Source organism: Phyllobates terribilis, unplaced genomic scaffold, assembly GCF_046119375.1.
Source record: "Phyllobates terribilis strain yellow unplaced genomic scaffold, ASM4611937v1 Scaffold_1__5_contigs__length_1240528914, whole genome shotgun sequence".
NCBI classification, from domain to species: Eukaryota; Metazoa; Chordata; class Amphibia; order Anura; family Dendrobatidae; genus Phyllobates; species Phyllobates terribilis.
Window position 1 is genome coordinate 752,206,167 of NW_027362761.1, and position 21,773 is coordinate 752,227,939.

General features: G+C 45.0%; 1 protein-coding gene across 1 annotated transcript in view; it reads left to right on the top strand.

The window, feature by feature from the left end:
• IL12RB1 (interleukin 12 receptor subunit beta 1) overlaps positions 1-21,365 on the top strand; it is a 247,624-nt gene extending 226,259 nt beyond the window's left edge. The window contains exons 14-15 of the mRNA XM_073636892.1: positions 894-981; positions 20,991-21,365. Coding sequence (XP_073492993.1) covers positions 894-981; positions 20,991-21,365 — 463 coding nt within the window. The remainder of the gene's footprint in view (positions 1-893; positions 982-20,990) is intronic.
• The last annotated feature ends 408 nt before the right edge of the window (positions 21,366-21,773 follow it).

Below are 21,773 nucleotides of genomic sequence, written 5' to 3' on the forward strand. Positions count from 1 at the left end.
ATCGGATAAGGACACTGGGGGCCATCAGAAGGTAAGTATAATATTTATTTTTTATTTTTTACCATTCTTTTACGGTCACACTATATAAATCCACGCCGGTTGCATGGATTTATATAGTGTGACCAAGTTGTCAAGCACTTTCCAAGTGATGCTAAAATCGCTTGGAAAGCGCTTGACAACCCGCATGCGGAAATGCATGCAAAAACGCTTCACTTACGGTTGTCCCTGGCAGGAAAAACGCATGTACAATCCGCATGTACGAGTACAATCCGCATGCGTTTTTTCTGCCAGGGAGATGCAGAAACGCTCAGGAAAAATCCGGAGCATTTCTGCATCATGGGCACTTAGCCTAAGGCCAGGTTTAGAAGAGTTCATCTGCAACGTTAGACAGCTGCTCACCAGAGACATGTTAGCTAATTGGCAGCCCATTTAGACAGAACAACCGCACTTCCAATGTACATAGAAAAATTGTAATAAATAGGTCCGTGCACGTTGACTGTCATTGTTCTTGACAGTCAATGTCCTGTTTACATAGGATGAAATGCTGCCGAGAACCATGATTTTTAAGTGTTGGCCTAATCAGTGTATTGTTTTAACTTTTTTCTTTCTAAATTGATAAGCTTAGAGGGAAAACTGTCCCAATAATGCCAATATCTTTCCAGTTTTCTAGATGTTCATTATGGTCTATGGTTTGTTTTCTAATTTTGTATATTGGATCTATTCCTTTCAGATATCCTCAGCACTGCCACAATATATCGATACATGATACTGGCTTTACTTCCATATAACTTTGATTTAATTATCAAACCCATTAAAATATCACATTGTACTATGAATTAAAATGTTCTTGAAAAGGTTCTAAGCAATGTAATTGTATTGTTGTTGTTTTTCAGGTACAAAATAAATCAATGCATACGCCAAAACCTTCCAGATCCCAGCAACAGTAATGCAACAACATTTGTTACCAGACATAATAAAAATGTATGTTAGAAATATGATTTTAAAAACTAAGGTGTTTATGATGTACTATATAGCTTCACTAAGTGTAATGTGCATGGGAAAAGTTTCATACAGTCATGGCCAAAAGTTTTGAGAATGACACCAAAATTATATTTTCACATGATCTGCTGGCCTCTGGTTTTTATTAGTGTTTGTCTGATGTTTATATCACATACAGAAATATAATTGCAATCATATTATGAGTACCAATAGGTTATATTGACAGTTAGAATGAGTTAATGCAGCAAGTCAATATTTGCAGTGTTGCCCCTTCTTCTTCAAGACCTCTGTAATTCTCCCTGGCATGCTCTTAATCAACTTTTGGACCAAATCCTGACTGATAGCAGTCCATTCTTGCATAATCAATGCTTGCATTTTGCCAGAATTTGTTGGTTTTTGTTTGTCCACCCGTCTCTTGATGATTGACCACAAGTTCTCAATGGGATTAAGATCTGGGGAGTTTCCAGGCCATGGACCCAAAATCTCTATGTTTTGTTCCATGAGCCATTTAGTTATCACCTTTGCTTTATGGCAAGGTGCTCCATCATGCTGGAAAAGGCATTGTTGGGCGCCAAACTGCTCTTGGACGGTTGGGAGAAGTTGCTATTGGAGGACATTCTGGTACCATTCTTTATTCATGGCTGTGTTTTTAGGCAAGACTGTGAGTGAGCCGATTCCCTTGGCTGAGAAGCAACCCCACATATGAATGGTTTCAGGATGCTTTACAGTTGGCATGAGACAAGACTGGTGGTAGCGCTCACCTCTTCTTCTCCGAATAAGCTGTTTTCCAGATGTCCCAAACAATCGAAAAGGGGATTCATCAGAGAAAATGACTTTGCCCCAGTCCTCAGCAGTCCACTCCCTGTACCTTTTGCAGAATATCAGTCGGTCCCTGATGTTTTTTCTGGAGAGAAGTGGCTTCTTTGCTGCCCTCATTGAAACCAGCCCTTGCTCAAAGAGTCTCCGCCTCACAGTGCGTGCAGAAGCACTCACACCAGCCTGCTGCCATTCCTGAGCAAGCTCGGCACTGCTGGTAGTCCGATCCCGCAGCTGAAACAGTTTTAAGATACGGTCCTGGCGCTTGCTGGTCTTTCTTGGGCGCCCTGGAGCCTTTTTGACAACAATGGAAGCTCTCTCCTTGAAGTTCTTGATAATGCGATAGATTGTTGACTGAGGTGCAATCTTTGTAGCTGCGATACTCTTCCCTGTTAGGCCATTTTTGTGCAGTGCAATGATGGCTGCACGTGTTTCTTTAGAGATAACCATGGTTAACTGAAGAGAAACAATGATACCAAGAACCAGCCTCCTTTTAAAGTGTCCAGTGATGTCATTCTTACTTAATCATGACTGATTGATCGCCAGCCCTGTCCTCATCAACACCCACACCTGTGTTAATGGATCAATCACTAAAACGATGTTAGCTGCTCCTTTTAAGGCAGGACTGCAATGATGTTGAAATGTGTTTTGGGGGTTAAAGTTAATTTTCTGGGCAAATATTGACTTTGCAAGTACAGTAATTGCTGTTAATCTGATCACTCTTTGACATTCAGGGGTATATGCAAATTGCCATTACAAAAAATGAAGCAGTAAACTTTGGAAAAATTACTATTTGTCTCATTCTCAATACTTTTGGCCATGACTGTACACTCCCGATTCTTACTGCAGGTAATTGCTTAAGTCTAAATTCCTTTATAACTACATTAAATATTTAAAATATCTCACTGGTTCCTACTATCTACAATTATGGCCGAACGTTTTAAGATTGATACAAATTTGGGTTTTCACAAAGTTTGGTGCTTCACTGTTTTTAGATATTTTAGTCAGATGTTTATATGGTTACTGGATACAATTATAGCCATTTCATACGTTTTTACACTTTTATTGACAAATCAAATCAAATTTTTGCAAAGACTCAATATCTACAGTGTTGTCTTTTATTTTCCAAGACTCCTGTAATTCGCACTGACATGCTAGATATCAGCTACTGGGCCAAACGCTAACTGATAACAGCCCATTCTTGTCTAATCACTGCTTGGAGCTTATTAAAAATACTGTGATTTTGATTGTCCATTTGCTTTTTTAGGACTGACCACAGGTACTTAATGGGATTGCGTTCTGGGGAGTATCCTGACTACTGCCTCAAACTTTCAATGTTTTGTTCACTGAGCCATTTAATTATCACTTTTGCCTCATGCTGGAAAAAGCATTGTTCATCACCAAATTGCACCTGGATCATTAGGAAAAGTTGCTCTTTTTTGAATAGCATTCTTTATTCATGGTAGTGTTCTTAGGCAAATTGTGAGTGAGCCCACTCCCTTGGATGAAAAGTAACTCCACACATGTGTAATAGTGAGGAAGGACGTAGCCTTCCTTTGGCACTGATGTAGTTAAAAGGGAATGTTCCCTGAGTTAGACCTCTCTGAACTGTTGTTAGGCCAAGCTAAGGGGTTAGCTGCAGTGTTCCAGTCAGTAGAGTAGAGGGGGAACTTAGTGCCATGATCAAGCATCGATTATTTGTAAAGTTTGTTCCTGACAAAATTCCTTGTGGGCTGCAGTACTTGTAACCAGCCACAAGATGCCACTGTCCCGGGTGCAGATGCCAGGTTGAGTCTGCCAGCAGTATTGCAGACATTGATGGGGTTAATGGTTGTGATGACAATCCACAGAGGGTGGGCACATTAGGAAAATCTCTGCTTAGTTTCCAGAAGCAGGAAGTGATGAGTCAGAAAGAGTTAGGACAGTAAACCGTACGGGCAGCCTGAGTATATGGTGGCTGCTAGGGTAGACGGGAGCTCCGTACCCTCAGACAGTGGGATAACCAGTGTGAAGATCTCCCTACGCAAGAGTCCTGTTAGCCGGCCGGAGAAACTCAACAGAGGTATTGAGGACCCGGGGCACTTCTAGTCTGCAGGTAGCAGAGGAAGATAGATAGGACTCCAGGCTAAGACGTGGGGGATATATAGGATCCGGAAACACTGTTGATATTGGAGAAGATTCTCTTGGGCTAGAGATTAGAGTCACAGAGATGCTTCACTTAAAGAGGGAACCAGGGCTGAAGATGTTGCCAGAGCCTGTGAGGGAGATGATAACCCGTCGGACCTTATCCATTATATCTGCCTGTAAGTATTGTACATATTCCTCTTCCCCAAGTAAAATCTAAGTTATGGTTAAGAACCCCGTGCCCTCTGAATTTATTGCTGCCCTGGTCCCAGAAGAGAAATGCCTGGAGACAGCCGCGATCGGATGGTTTGAAGTAAGTGGAGAGCACCACATACACAGCCAGGGGTGGATTAAGGATAGCCAGGGCCCCGGGCAGTTGAGACTGCATGGGCCCCTCCACCACCCCACGTGACGGGTCAGGGTTCACCATATACCTGAAACATTATTTCTGAAAAAAATAGCTGCTGGGTAAAACTATAACATAAAAAACATCCATTAATCTAAAATTTACCTTCACTTAAACAAATACTTTAAGCCATAGTATTGAACAGACCAACTTTAATATGTAAACAAGTCTCTACGAGTGGTGACAGTTTCCACACGTACCGGAAACTGTCTATGGTCTGCGCACATGTCAGTGTGTTTCCATGGACCGTGTGTTCGTGTGCTCCACACGGAGACATGTCTGTTTTTTTGCAGATACACGGTCCACAAAACTGTCTCACACTGAACACACACGGATGACATCCGTTTGTCATCAGTGTGACACGTACCGGTGCCTGGGAATCAGCGGTACAGTTAGCACTGTCCCCAAGCGCCGGGGGCTGAACACTGCCCTCATCATGGATCCCTGCCGGCGCTGCGATTAGCACAGGCAGGGACAATAGCGAGAGTAGTAGTCTGCTCCCGCTGTGTCCATGCCTGCAAAAATAAGATTAAAATAATAAAATCCATGTACTCACCTCTCCTAGGTGTCCCCTGCTGTAATCCATGCGACCGCTGCTGCCGAGCAGCCGGAGAAAATGAGCCGCTCCGTAGCTGCGCTCTGTGAGTGACAGGACACTGCTCCTGAGTGCAGCTCCGGAGCCGCTCGCTGGAGCGGCTCATTTTCACCAGCTCCTCTGTCAGCGGTCAGAGGATTACAGCGTGGGACACTTAGGAAAGGTGAGTATATGGATTTTATTATTTTAATCTTATTTATACACAGGGACACTGCGGGAGCAGACTACTAATACCCTCATCATTGTCCCTTGCTCGCGCTGATCGCAGCACTAGCAAGGAATCGTGATCACCAGCTCCTCCTCTGCTCTATTGGCCTCAAGGACACTGTTTTCTCCTTGTTCTCCTCCTATTTCTCTGCCCGCTCCTTCTCTGTGTCTTTTGCCGGCTCCTCCTCCTCTCTCCTTCCCCTTACTGTCAGGGTTCCTCACGGATCAGTCCTAGGCCCCCTTCTTTTCTCCTTATACACTGCTCCTATTGGACAAACAATCAGCAGATCGGTTTTCAGTACCATCTCTATGCTGATGACTCCCAATTATACACCTCTGCTCCGGACATCACCCCTGCATTACTACAAAAGACCAGTGATTGTCTTTCTGCTCTGTCTAACATTATGTCCTCCCTCTGCCTAAAACTGAATCTGTCAAAAACTGAACTACTCATATTTCCTCCCTCCATTAACCTACCTGTGCCCGATATTGCCATTTCCGTTTGTGGCTCAACCATTACTCCCCAGCAACAAGCCCGCTGTCTTGGGGTCATTTTTGATTCAGATCTTTCCTTCACTCCTCACATCAAATCACTCGCTCGTTCATGTCATCTACACCTCAAATCATCTCAAGAATCAGGACTTTTCTCACCTTTGACTCGACAAAAACTCTTACTGTAGCTCTTATTCATTCTTGTCTCGATTATTGCAACTCTCTACTAATCGGTCTCCCACTTAGTAAACTCTCCCCTCTCCAATCCATCCTTAGCGCAGCAGCCAGGATCATATTCCTCGCCAACCGCTACACCGCTACACCGAGGCCCTGTGCCAGTCATTGCATTGGTTGCCCATTCAATACAGAGTTCAATATAAACTTAACATGCTTACCCACAAAGCACTCCATCCTTCAGCACCCCCCTACATCTCCTCCCTTGTCTCAGTCTACCACCCTACAAGTGCCCTCTGTTCTGCCAATGACTTAAAACTAAAATCCTCCATAATCCGAACTTCCCACTCCCGTCTCCAAGATTTCTCGAGTGCTGTGCCTATTCTTTGGAATGCACTACCCAGGACAGTTTGATTAATTCCCAATACCCACAGTTTCAAGCGGACCCTAAAAATCCATTTCTTTAGACTGGCGTATCGCCTCAACACACTTATCTATCGGTCCCAGTTTTGGCCCATATTAAAATCTTCTTCAATTTCAGATTCATACCAATCATGCACTTAATAGCCTCTGTCAGGACTGTACACATACTGGCAGGCGACCAGTCCATGTATTATTATTTATCCTATTTAGTATATCAAGGCTGCATTATACAATATATGTACATTCTACCTTTTGTGTCTCCCCCATTTCCTCATAGACTGTAAGCTTGCGAGCAGGGCCCTCACTCCTTTTGACATGAGTTATGCTTATTCTGTATTGTCTGTATATGTCCCCCCTAAAATTGTAAAGTGCTGCGGAATATGTTGGCGCTATAAAAATTATTATTATTATGAGGGCAGCGTTCGGCACCTGCGCTTGGGAACAGCGCTAACTGTACCTCTATTCCTAGGCGCCGGTCCTGATGTGGCAAATGGTTGCCACATGGGACACGGATATTTAAGGTACCGGTTTTTCCAGTACCGGAAATAGCCGGACATGTGAAACCAGCCTAATGCTATGTAATCTCACCCGGGTGAGGTGAGTTTACGCGGGTTTACAAGAAGCAGCATGGCTGCATGTGAATTTCTGTGGCAAAGACCAGTGTCTTCAGTGTATGACCAATAGCATGTCATTAGATGCGGTGAATCTGCATGTAACTAAACACAAGTGCTGTAATTACAATGCAGCGTTTTGGATGCAGCGGAAATACGCTGCATTCAAAACGCTACCATTCCTGACTGTGGGCATGTACAAGCAGAATTTGCAGTGGCGCTCTGTATCTAAGGGCAAGGAGCCTTTTATTGTGTAAAAAATGTGGAGATGGTAGTGGACTGAAACTACATGGGACCAATGCCCCGGCACACTATGCGCTGTCCACCTTGGAGATTTTGCTTGCATTGCATCATACATTTATACAAATAATGAAATACATGATGCAAGCAAAAATTCTAAGATGATGGGGGGAGGGAGTAGACAGTGTGAAGGGGCATTTGTCTTTATGTAGTTTCAGTCCACTCCTCTCCCATCCCCAACATTATGTAGAAATTTGAAAAATGACAATGGTCCCCTGCCCTTTTATACAAAGTGCTGCTGGCTGCCCACCAGTTCCACTGCCACAGACACTGTCTGAGACACACGATGATTTAAGCTAATGTTTGTCTGTGGCAAGTGGCATTGGAACACTAGAAGGCAGCCAGCAAGCACTCTGTATAAAACGGCAGGGGACCATTATTGGTAGATATACACAAAACACATACTTTTTAAACACACTTTGACACTGGAGCAGCAGGGCTCAGCAGGAGACGAGGCAGCAGGCAAGCTCTGGGTCATGGTGCGTGGGGTAGGAGCAGGCGGCTCCCCTTCATGTCAGCCATTTCTTTTTAATAGACCAGCGCCAGCGCTGTGTATGCTGGGCCCTCCCTGACGTCATGTGACAGGGCGGTTCCAGCATCATGTAAACTGCCCGCCCTGGTGGATCTGCAGCCGGCCGGCAGGGCAGGACCCAAATTTCAAAGCAGCCACTCACAGACACGCTGGCTGCATTACGCGGCCGCTCCCATCCGGCCACTGTAGCTGTATATTCACTAGCACGGGCAGTTTAAATGATGTTGGGACCGCCCTGCCACATGACGTCAGGCAAGGCAGTCCCAACATCATTTAAACTGGCCGCACTAGTGAATATACAGCTACGGTGGCCGGATGGGAGCGGCCGCGTGATGCAGCCAGTGTGTCTGTGAGTGGCTGCCCTGCCTGACGTCATGTGGCACTGTCAGGGCGGCAAAGCATGATTCAAGCCGCCTGCAGCTGCGGGCCCGCAGCGGTGGTGGTCTGAACCTTCGGCCAGCGCGGCGGTGACAAAAAAAAAAGATTGCGCATTATAATGGGAGCAATTCATGGGCCCCCCGAAGCCCCGAGCCCCGGGCGGTAGCCCGAATTGCCCTCATTATAATCCACCTATGTACACAGCCTCACATCAGAGGGAGGACACGTATTGTCTGTAGGGTGCCAGAGTGAGCAGGGGCTACAGCTTGCCCACGACTACCTCGCTGGGGCACCTTACACATGTATGGTCTCAGGATGCTTTACTGTGGCACAACACCAGACTCATGGTAGCGCTCAGCTTTTCTTCTCTGGACAATCATTCTTGCAGGTGTTCCATGTAGGCAGAAGGGGGCTTCATCAGAGAAAATAAATGTTCCCAAGTCCTCTGCAGTACAATTCCTTTAATTCCTGCAAAGTTATTTTCTCTGATGAAGCCTCCTTCAAAATGTTTAGGACATCTGGAAGAATGTTTGTCCAGATAAGAAAAGGTGAATACTACCAAGAGTACTGTGTAATGCACACAGTAAAGCATACTGAGTAGAGATGAGCGTTGTTCTACTCGAACTGTTCGCCAATCTCAAATTCGAGCTGTTTTGGGCGGTGTTCGAGCCGTTCGGCGAACACGAACGATTTGAGAAAAATTCGGCTGTTCGAGGTTATGTTCGATAACTGTTTGTGTACCAAAATCATAACTGGATTTTTTCTCAGTAATGATGAAAATTAATGTTAATACGCAGTTTGAGTGTACAGCGGGGTGGGGGGAGGGGCAGGGGATGGATCTCTGCAGGAATAATGAAGATCTCCATTTTTTTTTCTCTTTCCCGCATTTGCAGTGGGGAGGTGCAGTCTGTCAGCCTATCAGCAGCGCACACACGGAGCGAACTGCTGTTTTTCACACAAGCAAGGGCATGTGTCATTGGCAGTGTATGTCACATGTCCTTGCCCTATAAGACCAAGCCATTTTCCCCGTCGCCACCATTTTCTCACTGCTGCAGCTGCGTGTTAGACGGCACCGCTGTTGCTGTGTGCGCTATACCTTGTTAATTTCAAGCCAATTTTCGCACAAATCTACAGATAGCTTGGGAGTAGGGAATAGTTGTGATTGCAGTCCTTTTAAGGACTAGGTTACAGCATTTCCTACGACTTTTATCAGGCAGGTCTGTGCTCTTAAATAGATAGATTGTGGGAGTAAAGACCAATTGTAATTGCAGTCCTTTTCAGGACTAGGTTACATCAGTTCCTATCAGTTTTTGCCAGGCAGGTCTGTGCCAGTGCTGTGCAAGTTTTTTTCACAGCATTTGGCTGAATCTAGCAAAGCTAATCCTTTTTGGCCTATTGCAGAGTGTGTTAGTCAGTGGAGCAGCCTATCTGTGTTGCAAGATATACCACCTGTGTATAGAATACCAATTTTTTTACTGCACCTAGTGAAGTAAAATCTTTTGGGCATAGCATCATTCTATTAGTCCATCTATACTGACCTCCATCAGGTTGCAAATTGAATATAATTTTTATCTGCATCTACCTCTGAAAAAATATTTGGCCTTCTAGCAGTGTGTGGGACTTTCTCTATTAGTCCATCTATACTGACCTCCATCAGGTTGCAAACTGAATATATTTTTTTTCTGCATCTACCTCTGAAAAAATATTGGGCTTCTAGCTGTGTGTGGGACTTGTTCTATTAATCCATCTATACAGACCTCCATCAGGTTGCAAACTGAATATAATTTTTTTCTGCATCTAGCTCTGAAAAAATAGTTGGCCTTTTAGCAGTGTGTGGGACTTTCTCTATTAGTCCATCTATACTGACCTCCATCAGGTTGCAAATTAAAAATAATTTTTATCTGCATCTAGCTCTGAAAAAATATTTGGCCTTCTAGCAGTGTGTGGGACTTTCTCTATTAGTCCATCTATACTGACCTCCATCAGGTTGCAAATTAAAAATAATTTTTATCTGCATCTACCTCTGAAAAAATATTTGGGCTTCTAGCTGTGTGTGGGACTTGTTCTATTAGTCCATCTATACTGACCTTCATCAGGTTGCAAACTGAATATAATTTTTTTCTGCATCTAGCTCTGAAAAAATATTTGGCCTTCTAGCAGTGTGTGGGACTTTCTCTATTAGTCCATCTATACTGACCTCCATCAGGTTGCAAACTGAATATATTTTTTTTCTGCATCTACCTCTGAAAAAATATTGGGCTTCTAGCTGTGTGTGGGACTTGTTCTATTAATCCATCTATACAGACCTCCATCAGGTTGCAAACTGAATATATTTTTTTTCTGCATCTACCTCTGAAAAAATATTGGGCTTCTAGCTGTGTGTGGGACTTGTTCTATTAATCCATCTATACAGACCTCCATCAGGTTGCAAACTGAATATAATTTTTTTCTGCATCTAGCTCTGAAAAAATAGTTGGCCTTCTAGCAGTGTGTGGGACTTTCTCTATTAGTCCATCTATATTGACCTCCATCAGGTTGCAAATTAAAAATAATTTTTATCTGCATCTAGCTCTGAAAAAATATTTGGCCTTCTAGCAGTGTGTGGGACTTTCTCTATTAGTCCATCTATACTGACCTCCATCAGGTTGCAAATTAAAAATAATTTTTATCTGCATCTAGCTCTGAAAAAATATTTGGCCTTTTAGCAGTGTGTGGGACTTTCTCTATTAGTCCATCTATACTGACCTCCATCAGGTTGCAAATTAAAAATAATTTTTATCTGCATCTACCTCTGAAAAAATATTTGGGCTTCTAGCTGTGTGTGGGACTTGTTCTATTAGTCCATCTATACTGACCTCCATCAGGTTGCAAACTGAATATAATTTTTTTCTCCATCTAGCTCTGAAAAAATATTTCGCCTTCTAGCAGTGTGTGGGACTTGTTCTATTAGTCCAACTATACTGACCTCCATCAGGTTGCAAATTCAAAATAATTTTTTGTCTGCATCTAGCTCTGAAAAAATATTTGGCCTTCTAGCAGTGTGTGGGACTTTCTCTATTAGTCCATCTATACTGACCTCCATCAGGTTGCAAACTGAATATATTTTTTTTCTGCATCTACCTCTGAAAAAATATTTGGGCTTCTAGCTGTGTGTGGGACTTGTTCTATTAGTCCATCTATACTGACCTCCATCAGGTTGCAAATCGAATATAATTTTTTTCTCCATCTAACCCAGCCAATAGTTTTGGCCTAATACCACAGTTTGGCCACTCAGCTCTGCTCGGTTCCCATCCATTGTTTTTTTGTGCAAACAACTCCACAGTTGTGAATTAGTTAACCACCAAAATGAGTGGAAAAAGGCCTGCTGCTGGTCGAAAGGGGAATAGGCGTGTTGGGAAGGGGAAAAAAGGTTGTGTCCGTGGGGTAGGTGTTAAAGCAACAGTAACATCTGCAGAAGAAAGACCATCTTCCAGCCAAACTAAAATGTCTACTTCTTTTAGCGGACAATGTGATAAGATCCCTTTCTTACGGCCACGCCAATCGCTACAAATTCCAGATGAGGCACAAAAACAGCAGGTGCTTCAACGGATATCAAGTGCTCCTTTAAGTGGGCTCTCCTCCACATCAACTTCAACATCACAAATACTCCAGTCCTCAAAGGTGTCACCCCAATCGCACTTGCTTCCTCACAGCTCCCAAATCTCCAGCTGCCCGTCTGAGTATGAGGTAGAACAGATGGTTGAGTCTGCAGAGCTGTTTACTCATACTATAGCCTGGGAATCAGAGGTCGACTCCAGCGCTTCTGTGAATCCAGACGAGGAAATGATCTGCACTGATGCCCAGAATCTTTATGAGTCGGATCCAGGACCAGACGCAGAAGGTTCTGACCATAATGTAGACCCTCATTCCCAAACTGTAACTCCTGTTGGTGGAGACAATGAGGAAGACGATGATGAGACTCAAATACCTGATTGGAGCGACAACTTTAGTTTTTTGTCAGGGCAGGAACAGGTTGTCTCTGAGGACGACGGGTGTGATAACGCACAGGGTGATGATGATGAGGTTGGAGATCCCACTTACTGTCAACCCACAGTCAGCCAAGAGATGAGGTCAGCAGAGAAGGTGGAGGAAGATGCTAGTGACGACGAGGTCAGGTTGCGCCTTCCTGGACAGAGACGTAGTACTGGAAGCACGTCAACAACTGCATCCTCAAACACAACTCTGCCTCTCACCACAAGTCGTGGTGGCTCTTCAGGTCGCATGGGTGCTAAGCCTTGCATAGCCTGGGCATTTTTTCAGATCGATAAAGATGACCCAACTCGTGTTATCTGTAACATTTGTCAGCAAAAGCTAAGTAGAGGCCAAAAAATACATAGTTTGAGTACTTCATGCATGAACCGGCACATGGACATGAAGCATAAGTTGCAGTGGGAAGCTCAGTGTGCTACAATGCGGCCTAGCCGGCCGGGCCAACCACCGTCTGCCATATCTTGTGCATCCGCGGCCTCTTCATCCTCTGTGACTGGGGGGACAGCAGTCACACCTGTTTTGGGGCGCAGACCTGCCACCTCTTTACCCGCAACAGCCAGCGTGATTGGCAGGTCATCATTTTCTTTGGAGGTGGTAACACCAGCTGGTGTTGAGCGCTGTCCGACATCGATAGCACCACCTTTGGATCAAGGCAACCTAACATGTCCGCCTGCATCTTCCTCACAGACCGGCAGTTTGCCGGGGACACCCTTAATAACCCCGTCTAAGCACAATAGCCAGCCCTCGGTCCCTCAGATGTGGACAAGTAAAAGACCATTTCCTCCTAGCCATGAGAAAGCTAAGAGCTTGAATTTCACCATCTGCAAGCTCTTGGCTACAGAAATGCTGCCTTTCCGCCTGGTGGACACAGAGGATTTTCGAGACCTTATGTCCGTCGCAGTGCCCCAGTACCAGATGCCCAGTCGGCACTACTTCTCAAAGAAAGGTGTGCCTGCGCTCCACCAGCATGTCGCACACAACATCACCGCTTCTTTGAGAAACTCTGTGTGTGACAGGGTGCATTTCACCACAGACACTTGGACGAGTAGGCATGGACAGGGGCGTTACATGTCGCTGACTGGGCACTGGGTAACTATGGTGACAGCAGGACAAGGGGCTGCTGTCCAAGTCTTGCCGTCCCCACGAGTTGTGCGTCAATCCTCTTTATGTCAAAGTTCCTCCACTGCTTCTGCCTCCTCAACCTCCTCTCGGTCTTCCACCTGCACCCAAAGCCTGTCTGGTCATGCCACAAGCTTTCTAACTGCGCAGAAGGGATCCTGCACACCTCCTTACTATGCTGGCAGTAGGGCTCAACGTCATCATGCGGTTTTTACTTTGAAATGTCTGGGAAATGTGAGTCACACAGCTGAGGAGTTGTGGTCAGCTCTGGAGAACCAATTTCATGAATGGTTGTCTCCACTGGACCTGAAACCAGGGAAGGCCGTGTGCGACAATGCTGCAAACCTGGGTGCGGCCCTTCGCCGGGGCAATGTCACACACGTGCCTTGTATGGCTCATGTGTTGAACCTGGTTGTCCAGCAATTTTTAGCCCACTATCCCAGACTAGATGGCCTTCTGCAGAGGGCACGGTCGCTGTGTGCTCACTTCCGCCGTTCGCATCCCGCAGCTCAGCGACTTACATCTCTACAGAAGTCGTTGGGCCTGCCACTTCACCGGCTAAAATGCGATGTGCCTACCCGGTGGAATTCAACTCTGCACATGTTGCAGCGACTGTGGCAGCACCGACAAGCCCTGGTGCAATACGTTCTGACGTATAGCCTGGGCCAACGAGATCCAGAGGTGGGGCAAATCACGCTGGAGGAGTGGTCTCAGATCAGGGACCTATGCACCCTTCTGCACAGTTTTGAAATGGCGACGAAGATGTTTAGTGCTGACGATGCCATTATCAGCATGACTATTCCGGTGATTTACATGCTGGAGCACATGTTAAACAGAATTCGGAGTCAGGTGGTGGCACAAGAGGAGGTGGAGGAAGTAGAGGAGGAGGAGTTGTATGCGGAAGGGCTAACATCTGCAAGGTCCAGACGGTCGGCAGCACCAAGGCGGCAGGCATGTGAGGGTGGGGGAGATGGTTTTACCAGGGCACATGGTAGCAGCCAAACTAGTGAGGAAGGTGCAGGAGCCCAGGAAGAAGTGGAGGACGAACTGATGGAAGACTCATCAGATGAGGGAGACCTTGATCACATTTCTGTTGTGCGAGGTTGGGGGGAGAGGACAGAGGAAGGAAGCATGATTGTTACCTCGCCACCAACACAACAGGGACTTGGTGCTCCTGGATGCGCAACACACATGAGTGCCTTCTTGCTGCACTACCTGCAACATGACCCTCGAATTGTGAGAATTAGAAATAATCCTGACTACTGGGTTGCCACACTGTTAGATCCCCGGTACAAAAGTAAATTTGCCGAAATTATTCCTGCCATAGAAAGGGATGCACGCATGCAGGAGTATCAGCAGAGACTGTTGCAGAATCTTACATGTGCTTTTCCACAAAACACCAGTGGTGCACGTAGTGAATCTCACAGTTCCAACTTGCCAACCGTGGGACCGTCAAGTGTTCAGCACTCAAACCGTAACAGAACCACAGTATCTGCTGGTAACATCAATTTTGCGGAATCATTTCACCACTTTTTTAGCCCATCCTTTGCAAGGCCACAGGAGACAAGAAGTCTGGCACATAGTCAACGCCTAGAGACGATGGTACAGGAGTATCTCCAAGTAAACATTGAAGCCATGACTGTGTCACTGGACCCTTGCTCTTTTTGGGCTTCCAATCTGGATAAATGGCCGGAGCTAGCCACTTACGCCTTGGAGATCTTGTCATGCCCCGCAGCCAGCGTTCTGTCTGAACGTGTGTTCAGCGCTGCTGGTGGTGTGCTGACAGATAAGCGCACGCGGCTCTCCACTGATAATGTAGACAGACTCACGTTCATAAAGATGAACAAATCATGGATCCGAAACGACTTTTCTACCCCTGTGTCATCCTGGGGAGAGTAAAAGCTTGATGATTGGTTAAAATCACCCTACCAACCGTTTTAAGCTTTCAAATTACTAATCATGTTTATCTGTATCTTGGCTGGAAAATAATTTGGGCTTTGTAGCAGTGTGCAGCACTGATTCTATTAGGCCATCTATAATAAGTTCCACCAGATTTAAAATTACTAATCATGTTTATCTGTATCTTGGCTGGAAAATAATTTGGGCTTTGTAGCAGTGTGCAGCACTGATCCTATTAGGCCATCTATACTAAGCTCCACCAGATTTAAAATTAATAATAATTTTTAGCTGCATCTAGCCCGGAAAATAATTTTGGGGCTCCGAGATGCGCAAGACACATAAGTGCCTTCTTGCTGCACTACCTGCAACATGACCCTCATATTGTCAGAATTCGAAGTAATCATGACTACTGGGTTGCCACACTCTTAGATCCCCCAAACTTTTCGATCAACCTTTTCATTTTAATAAAGACCAAAAAAATGGTCATTTTTTAAATTATAAGCATTAGCAGGTTATTAGAAACTGAAATCAAACAGTTTTCAACTCAAAACTTTATTCTAGGTGATGTTACATTTTCACATAGGACCCCTTGTTCGAAAGGAGCTTCTGAACTCTCTCGTCCATTGAATTTGTCAGGTTTTGGATGGTTTCTGCTTCAATTGTTTTGCATGAGGACAGAATACCCTCCCAGAGGTGTTGCTTAGATGTGAACTGCCTCCCGCCATCATAGACACTCCTTTTGATGATGCTCCAGAGGTTCTGAATGGGGTAGAGGTCAGGGGAGCATGGGGGTCACACCATAAGTTTGTCCCCTTTTATGCCCATATCAGCCAGAGATGCAGATGTTTTATGTGCAGCATGAGATGGTGCATTATCATGCAAAAAAATGATCTTGCTGTGAAATACACGGTTCTTCTTCTTGAACCATGGCAGGAAGTGCTGTTTGAGAAAATCCACATACATTATGGAGTTCATCTTTAGCGCCTTCAGGGATCCTAAAGGGGCCGACAATCTCTCTCCCCATGATTCCAGCCCAAAACATTACTCCACCTCCTCCTTGTTGGCGCTGTAGCCGTGTTTGCGTGGGGTGTCCATCAACCAGCCATCCTCCACTCCATCCATCTGGACCATCGAGCGCTGCACGGCACTCATCCGTGAACAAAACAGTTTTGAAATCAGTCTTCATGTAATGTTTAGCCCACTGGAGCCGTTTCTGCTTGTGTGAAGTGGATAGAGGAGGTCGACAGGATGGCGTATGCACAGCTGCAAACCTCTGAAGGACCCTGCATCTTGTTGTTCGGGGGACGTTGGAGGCACCAGCAGCTTCAAAAACTTGTCTGCTGCTATGACAAGGCTTTTTTGCCGCTGCTCTTTTAACCTGACGTAATTGCCTGTAGGAAAGAGTCCTCAATTTGCCCTTATCAGCACGCACACGTGTGTACTGTGAATCAGCTACATACTTCTTGATTGCCAAGACACTTCATCCTGATCATCGCACAATGTTGATTGTAGTCATGCCTTGACCTAAACACTCCACAATTTGTTGCTTCTCAGCAGCCGACACATCCTTTTTCTTTCCCATTTTGGCAGAAAATGTAGGCTGCTTAATAATGTGAGACAGCCTTCTTAAGTAGTCTTGACTTTCATTGGACACACCTGCCAAACTAATTAGCACAGGTGTCTGCAATTGCTTACAGTGATATAAAGAGCCCTGACACACATCACCATCAATGAGTTTAACTGACAAACAAACAAATTCTTCCCTTATCACTCCTAAACACTTTTTGCATAATAATTTGGAACACAGTGTACATGTGCTTTTCCACAAAACACCAGTGGTTCACGTAGTGAATCTTACAGTTCTAACTTGCCAACCGTGGTCTGTATGGAGTTGTTCAATAAAGGGCCCAAAATTAAGATAACATAGATGGGAGAGGTCTCTATGAATAGGAATTCCTAAGTATTTGATACCCTGTGAGGGCCAGGCAAAGGGAAAGTTGGACTGGATGGAATCCTATATGGATTTGGGGAGGGAGACATCGAGGGCCTCAGACTTCGCTGCATTGATTTTAAAATTTGACTATGTAACAAAGTGATCTATTTCAGCCATAACAGCATGGATGGATATATGTGATTGAGTGATATATACTAGGACATCATCAGCAAATAGAGAGCACTTGTACTCGGTGCCTCCCACCTCAATCCACCTAATATTGGGGTTATGGCAAATTGATGAGAGCAGGTGCTCCGTCACTAGGATGTATAAGAGAGGGGACAGAGGACATCCCTGCCTTGTCCCATTGGTGATTGTGAAAGGTGATGAAAATGTTCTGATGCATCCCCTGGGCCTTGGGACACCCGGAGCCGGACCCTTTTTGGTGGATGCTGGTGGTTGTAGTCTTCGTGGCGGCGACCCGGTTCCGTGGCTCAGGGTGGTCAAACCAGTGGCGGAACTATTTATGTGGTTTTGATGTTTAAATGTCCGACTACGCCACCCGTGGATTGCAGTCAGAGTGAACCGCCGCTGCAGGGCAGACCGCTGAGGCTGGTGTTGTGGGTGCAGCAGAGCGTAGCATAAAGCCTCAGGGCAGTGTATGCGGAGGATGGGGGTGATGGTGCAGGGCAGCAGCAGTAACGACACGGAGTCAGTGATGCAGTCCAGGGCCTTTACTCACAGTTCTTATTATCCAGACCACGTCTGCAGGTAACGGCTGCCCACGTCGTACTGTGCTCACCAGGTGAGGGTCTCAGACAACTCCCAGATAACTTTGGAGCGCTTCACAGGACCCCCTTTGTGTGTCCTTTGTCTGGCCTTTCTTACCAACCCTTCTGTCCGGCTGCCTCGGGCCTCCTCTTGGTAAACTTGGCGCCAGTTTCCCTGACCCTATGTGGTGCCTTCCTAGCGGGTGTAGCGAGGGGCTGCGCCACATAAAATGTCAGAGCCTCCGGTTTCTAGCTGAGGGTCGTTTCCTGCCTCCACTAGTTTCGGGGACCGGTCTCCCCCTTTGGCCTGACCCCTCCACGCAGGTGGATTCGGGCGTGCGGTGGCGACTCGCCCGTCCGCACCCCTGGGATCCCTTCATTCCTCGTTCCTGGAGCCTTCTCCACTCCTCTTCCTTCCTTCTCCCTCTTCCAGGCCTGGGCCTCTGTTACTAGGCCCGCCTCCGGAGCAGAGCTCATGCAGAGCCCCTGCTCCCTGCCACTTCTGCTCAGACTTCTCTGCACTGAACTAAGATGGTGCCCACCTTTTACTCCCTTCTCAATGCACCCAGGAACTGCTTCCTCCCTGCTCCTGCACTACAGGGTTCCCCTTCCTCAGTGTTCCCTCCCCCCACTCGAGCCAGGGACAGGGACTGTCGTGCCCATCTCAGAGGCATATTGGTCGCCCTGCCCCACGGCAATGTGTTGTAATGCATGCAGGTGTCGGGTCCTGATCCACACTCCATCCTTACCTGAGAGTGAGATATCACACCTCTGGGTGAGGTGCAATACCTCTGTAGCAACCGAGCCCTCAGGGTGCTACAGTTCCATTTATCTTCAGCCTAGGTGACGTATTGTGATACAGGGCCGTGTTTTTTGGCTATAAAAGGGTCCCCTAGACCCCTACCCCAAGCTTTTTAAGAGAATCATATATGGCGTGCCAGGAGACTCTATGGAATGCTTTCTCAGCATCCAACGAGAGTATCTAATTACAAATTTTTAACTGCATCTAGCCCAGGAAATACTTTGTGCCTAGTAGCAGTGTCTGCTAGTCAGCGGATTATCCCGGCTGTTAAGCAAGCTACACCACCTGTAGTTTGGACACTTAATTTTTTCAAAGGAAATGCTTCGGGACCACGGGATACTCACTGAAGAGCATCAGGAGGCACCCCAAGGCATAGGGGCTGGGACTGGCAGTAGGATGCCTTGCGGTAGACAGCCGAGCTCGATCCTTATAAAAGCTTTTTAACTGCAGCAGCTTTAGTGGACGCTACTGGAGCTGGAATTACGCGGCTGCTGGCATGAGACTTGCCCTCCAATAGATCCTTGTAAATGGATTTAAAGTGTATTCATTCAAATTAGAGAGACAATTTAAATTAAAAAGCTTAGAGCTGCCTCCACCACAGGGGGGCTCACTCGACCCACCAGCGGACAGGCACCAGTATTGGGAGAGGGGGGCTGGCCGTCAGGGTTCACCACGGCTCTGGCACAAACCCGGCGACACGGAGGTGGCACGGGCAGGAGCGGACTGAATGTGTCGGCTTCTCACTTTTTGGATTTTAGAAGGGCATGACATGCCTATATTTGTGTCTCCCCCTCCTTTTACTCCTCCACCTCTTTTCTTTTCGCATGACTATATGTACTTGTCACTTTTCCATGTGTTAGTTGTGTCTTCTGAGCAGTTTGTCAGCTTTTGGACACCTTTGAAGGTGTTTTCTATGTGTTTCTATGTGTTTTTGTTTGCCTGCCATTGGTTTTAACGGTGTTCGAAGGTGTTCGACGAACAGTTCGACGAACAGTTCGGCGAACACACTGGTGTTCGACGAACCGAACCGAACTCGAACACTACGGGGGTGGCTCAACACTAATCCTGAGACCATTCATGTGTAGGGTTGGTTTGCATCTAAGAGAATGGGCTCACTCACAATTTTGCCTAAGGACACTGTCATGAATAAAGAATGGTGTCTAATCATTCTCCAATAGCAATTTCTTTTTACAATCCAGGAGCAATTTGGTGATGAACAAAGCTTTTTCCAGCATAATGGACCACTTTTTCCCAAGACAAAAATGATAATAACTAAATGGCTTGATGAACAAAATATTGAAATTTTGAGTAAATGACCAGGAAACTCCCCAAATCTTAATCCTATTGAGAACCTGTGATCAATCCTAAAAAAGCAGGAGGATAAACAAAAGCAAAGAAAGTGTGATAAATTCCAAGCATCAATAAGGCTTAAATACGTCATCAGTCAGGATTTGGCCCAGTAGTTGATATCCAGCATGTCAGGAAGAATGGCAAAATTCCTGAAAAATAAGTGTCAGCACTGTAGCTAATGAGACTTTGTATAAACTTGTATTTGTTAGTAAAAGTATAAACGCTTATGAAATGCTTATAACTTGTACTTCAGTAACCATAGAAACATCTGACTAACAGATCTAATAATGCTGAAGCAGCAAACTGTGTGAAGACCAAAATTTGAGTAATTCTCAAAACTTTTAGCCACGATTGATTATACAGGTCATTTAAAGCAACAGTCCCAAATTGGTGCCCTTTGTTAACTCCTTTTACCTCTTGTTGACCACTGTGGAGGCACACCTTCTTCAGTACTACTTCCATAATTAGCCACTCATATAGTGACTTGAAAAAGTATTCATATCCCGAGAACTTTTCCACATTTTTTCGTGTTACACCCACAAATTTTTATTATATGTGATATACCAATACAAAGTAACAAGTATTTGTGACATTTGTGACTCTTGTCCACAACTTTATCCCTGACCTGTCTGTCGTGTTCCTTGGTTTTCATGATGCTGTTTTTTCCCTAATGTTTTTTCCCTTCACAGAACAGCTGCAGTTATACTGAGTATAAATTACACACAGGTGGACTCAATTTAAGAATTATGTGACTTCTGGAGGCATTTGGTTACTAAGGATTTTATTTAGGGGTATCAGACTACAGGGGGCTGAATACAAATGCACGTTGTGATTTTCAGATTTATATTTTTAAAATAATTTAAAAAAAAACGTATAATTTTCTTTACATTTCACAAATACTTGCTACTTTGTGTTGGTATCTCACATAAAATCGTAAATAAAATGCATTTAAGTTTGTGGGTGACAACATTTTATTGCCTTTTGAACAATAAAAACATGTTATTAACATAGTTTTATTAATGTACTTGTAGATTTCAAACCGACGGTGCCTTGTACCCTCCAGCTCTGAAGAACAAAACACAGAGCCATTGATAATAGAGACTAGTGTGAAGACTGAAGATAATGAGACAGCTGTGAAGGAAATGGAGATTTCGGATTTAGTTTGCACCAAGAATCTATTTGATAGTAATCTTGTAATAACTGAAGTTGATACAGAAGTCGAGATAGATCTGCAGTTTGAGTATAGGAAGCAAGTTGTTCCCATGAGTCCAATAATAGAAAAGGATACTGGTAATCAATTCTTTGAGAAAATAAACAATGCTTTACCTCACCAAACAGAAGATCCAATGGAAAATGATATCTTACTAAGCCTAAATGTTGTAGACATTTCTACAAGTGAATCTTAGATGACTTCTCCTTGCAGGATAAAATGCTATATATCTTTAATAACTATTCCATCTATTAAAACCACCTAATCTATCATAAATGTAATATATTTCTAGTTATTTATACCTTCACAATGGCAATGGTAAAGAAGTCTACTGAAATTCTACTCAAATACCCCAAGCAAGATCAATAAACGTCACTTGGTAAGCCAAGGATAAGGGCTGTGACATGAGAAGGAATATATCTTCACCACGGCTGACTGCACACAGAGGACTGAGGAATGAGAAGAAAAAATCCTTGGTGCTCAGTCAGCTGAAGATTAATTTTTTCTGATGTCACAGCCCTGCTCCCGCAACTCCCCGATTTGTGTGCTTATGATACAGCTCTTCTGTCATTTAGGACACAGGTCTTAAGAGCTGTGTTTTTCT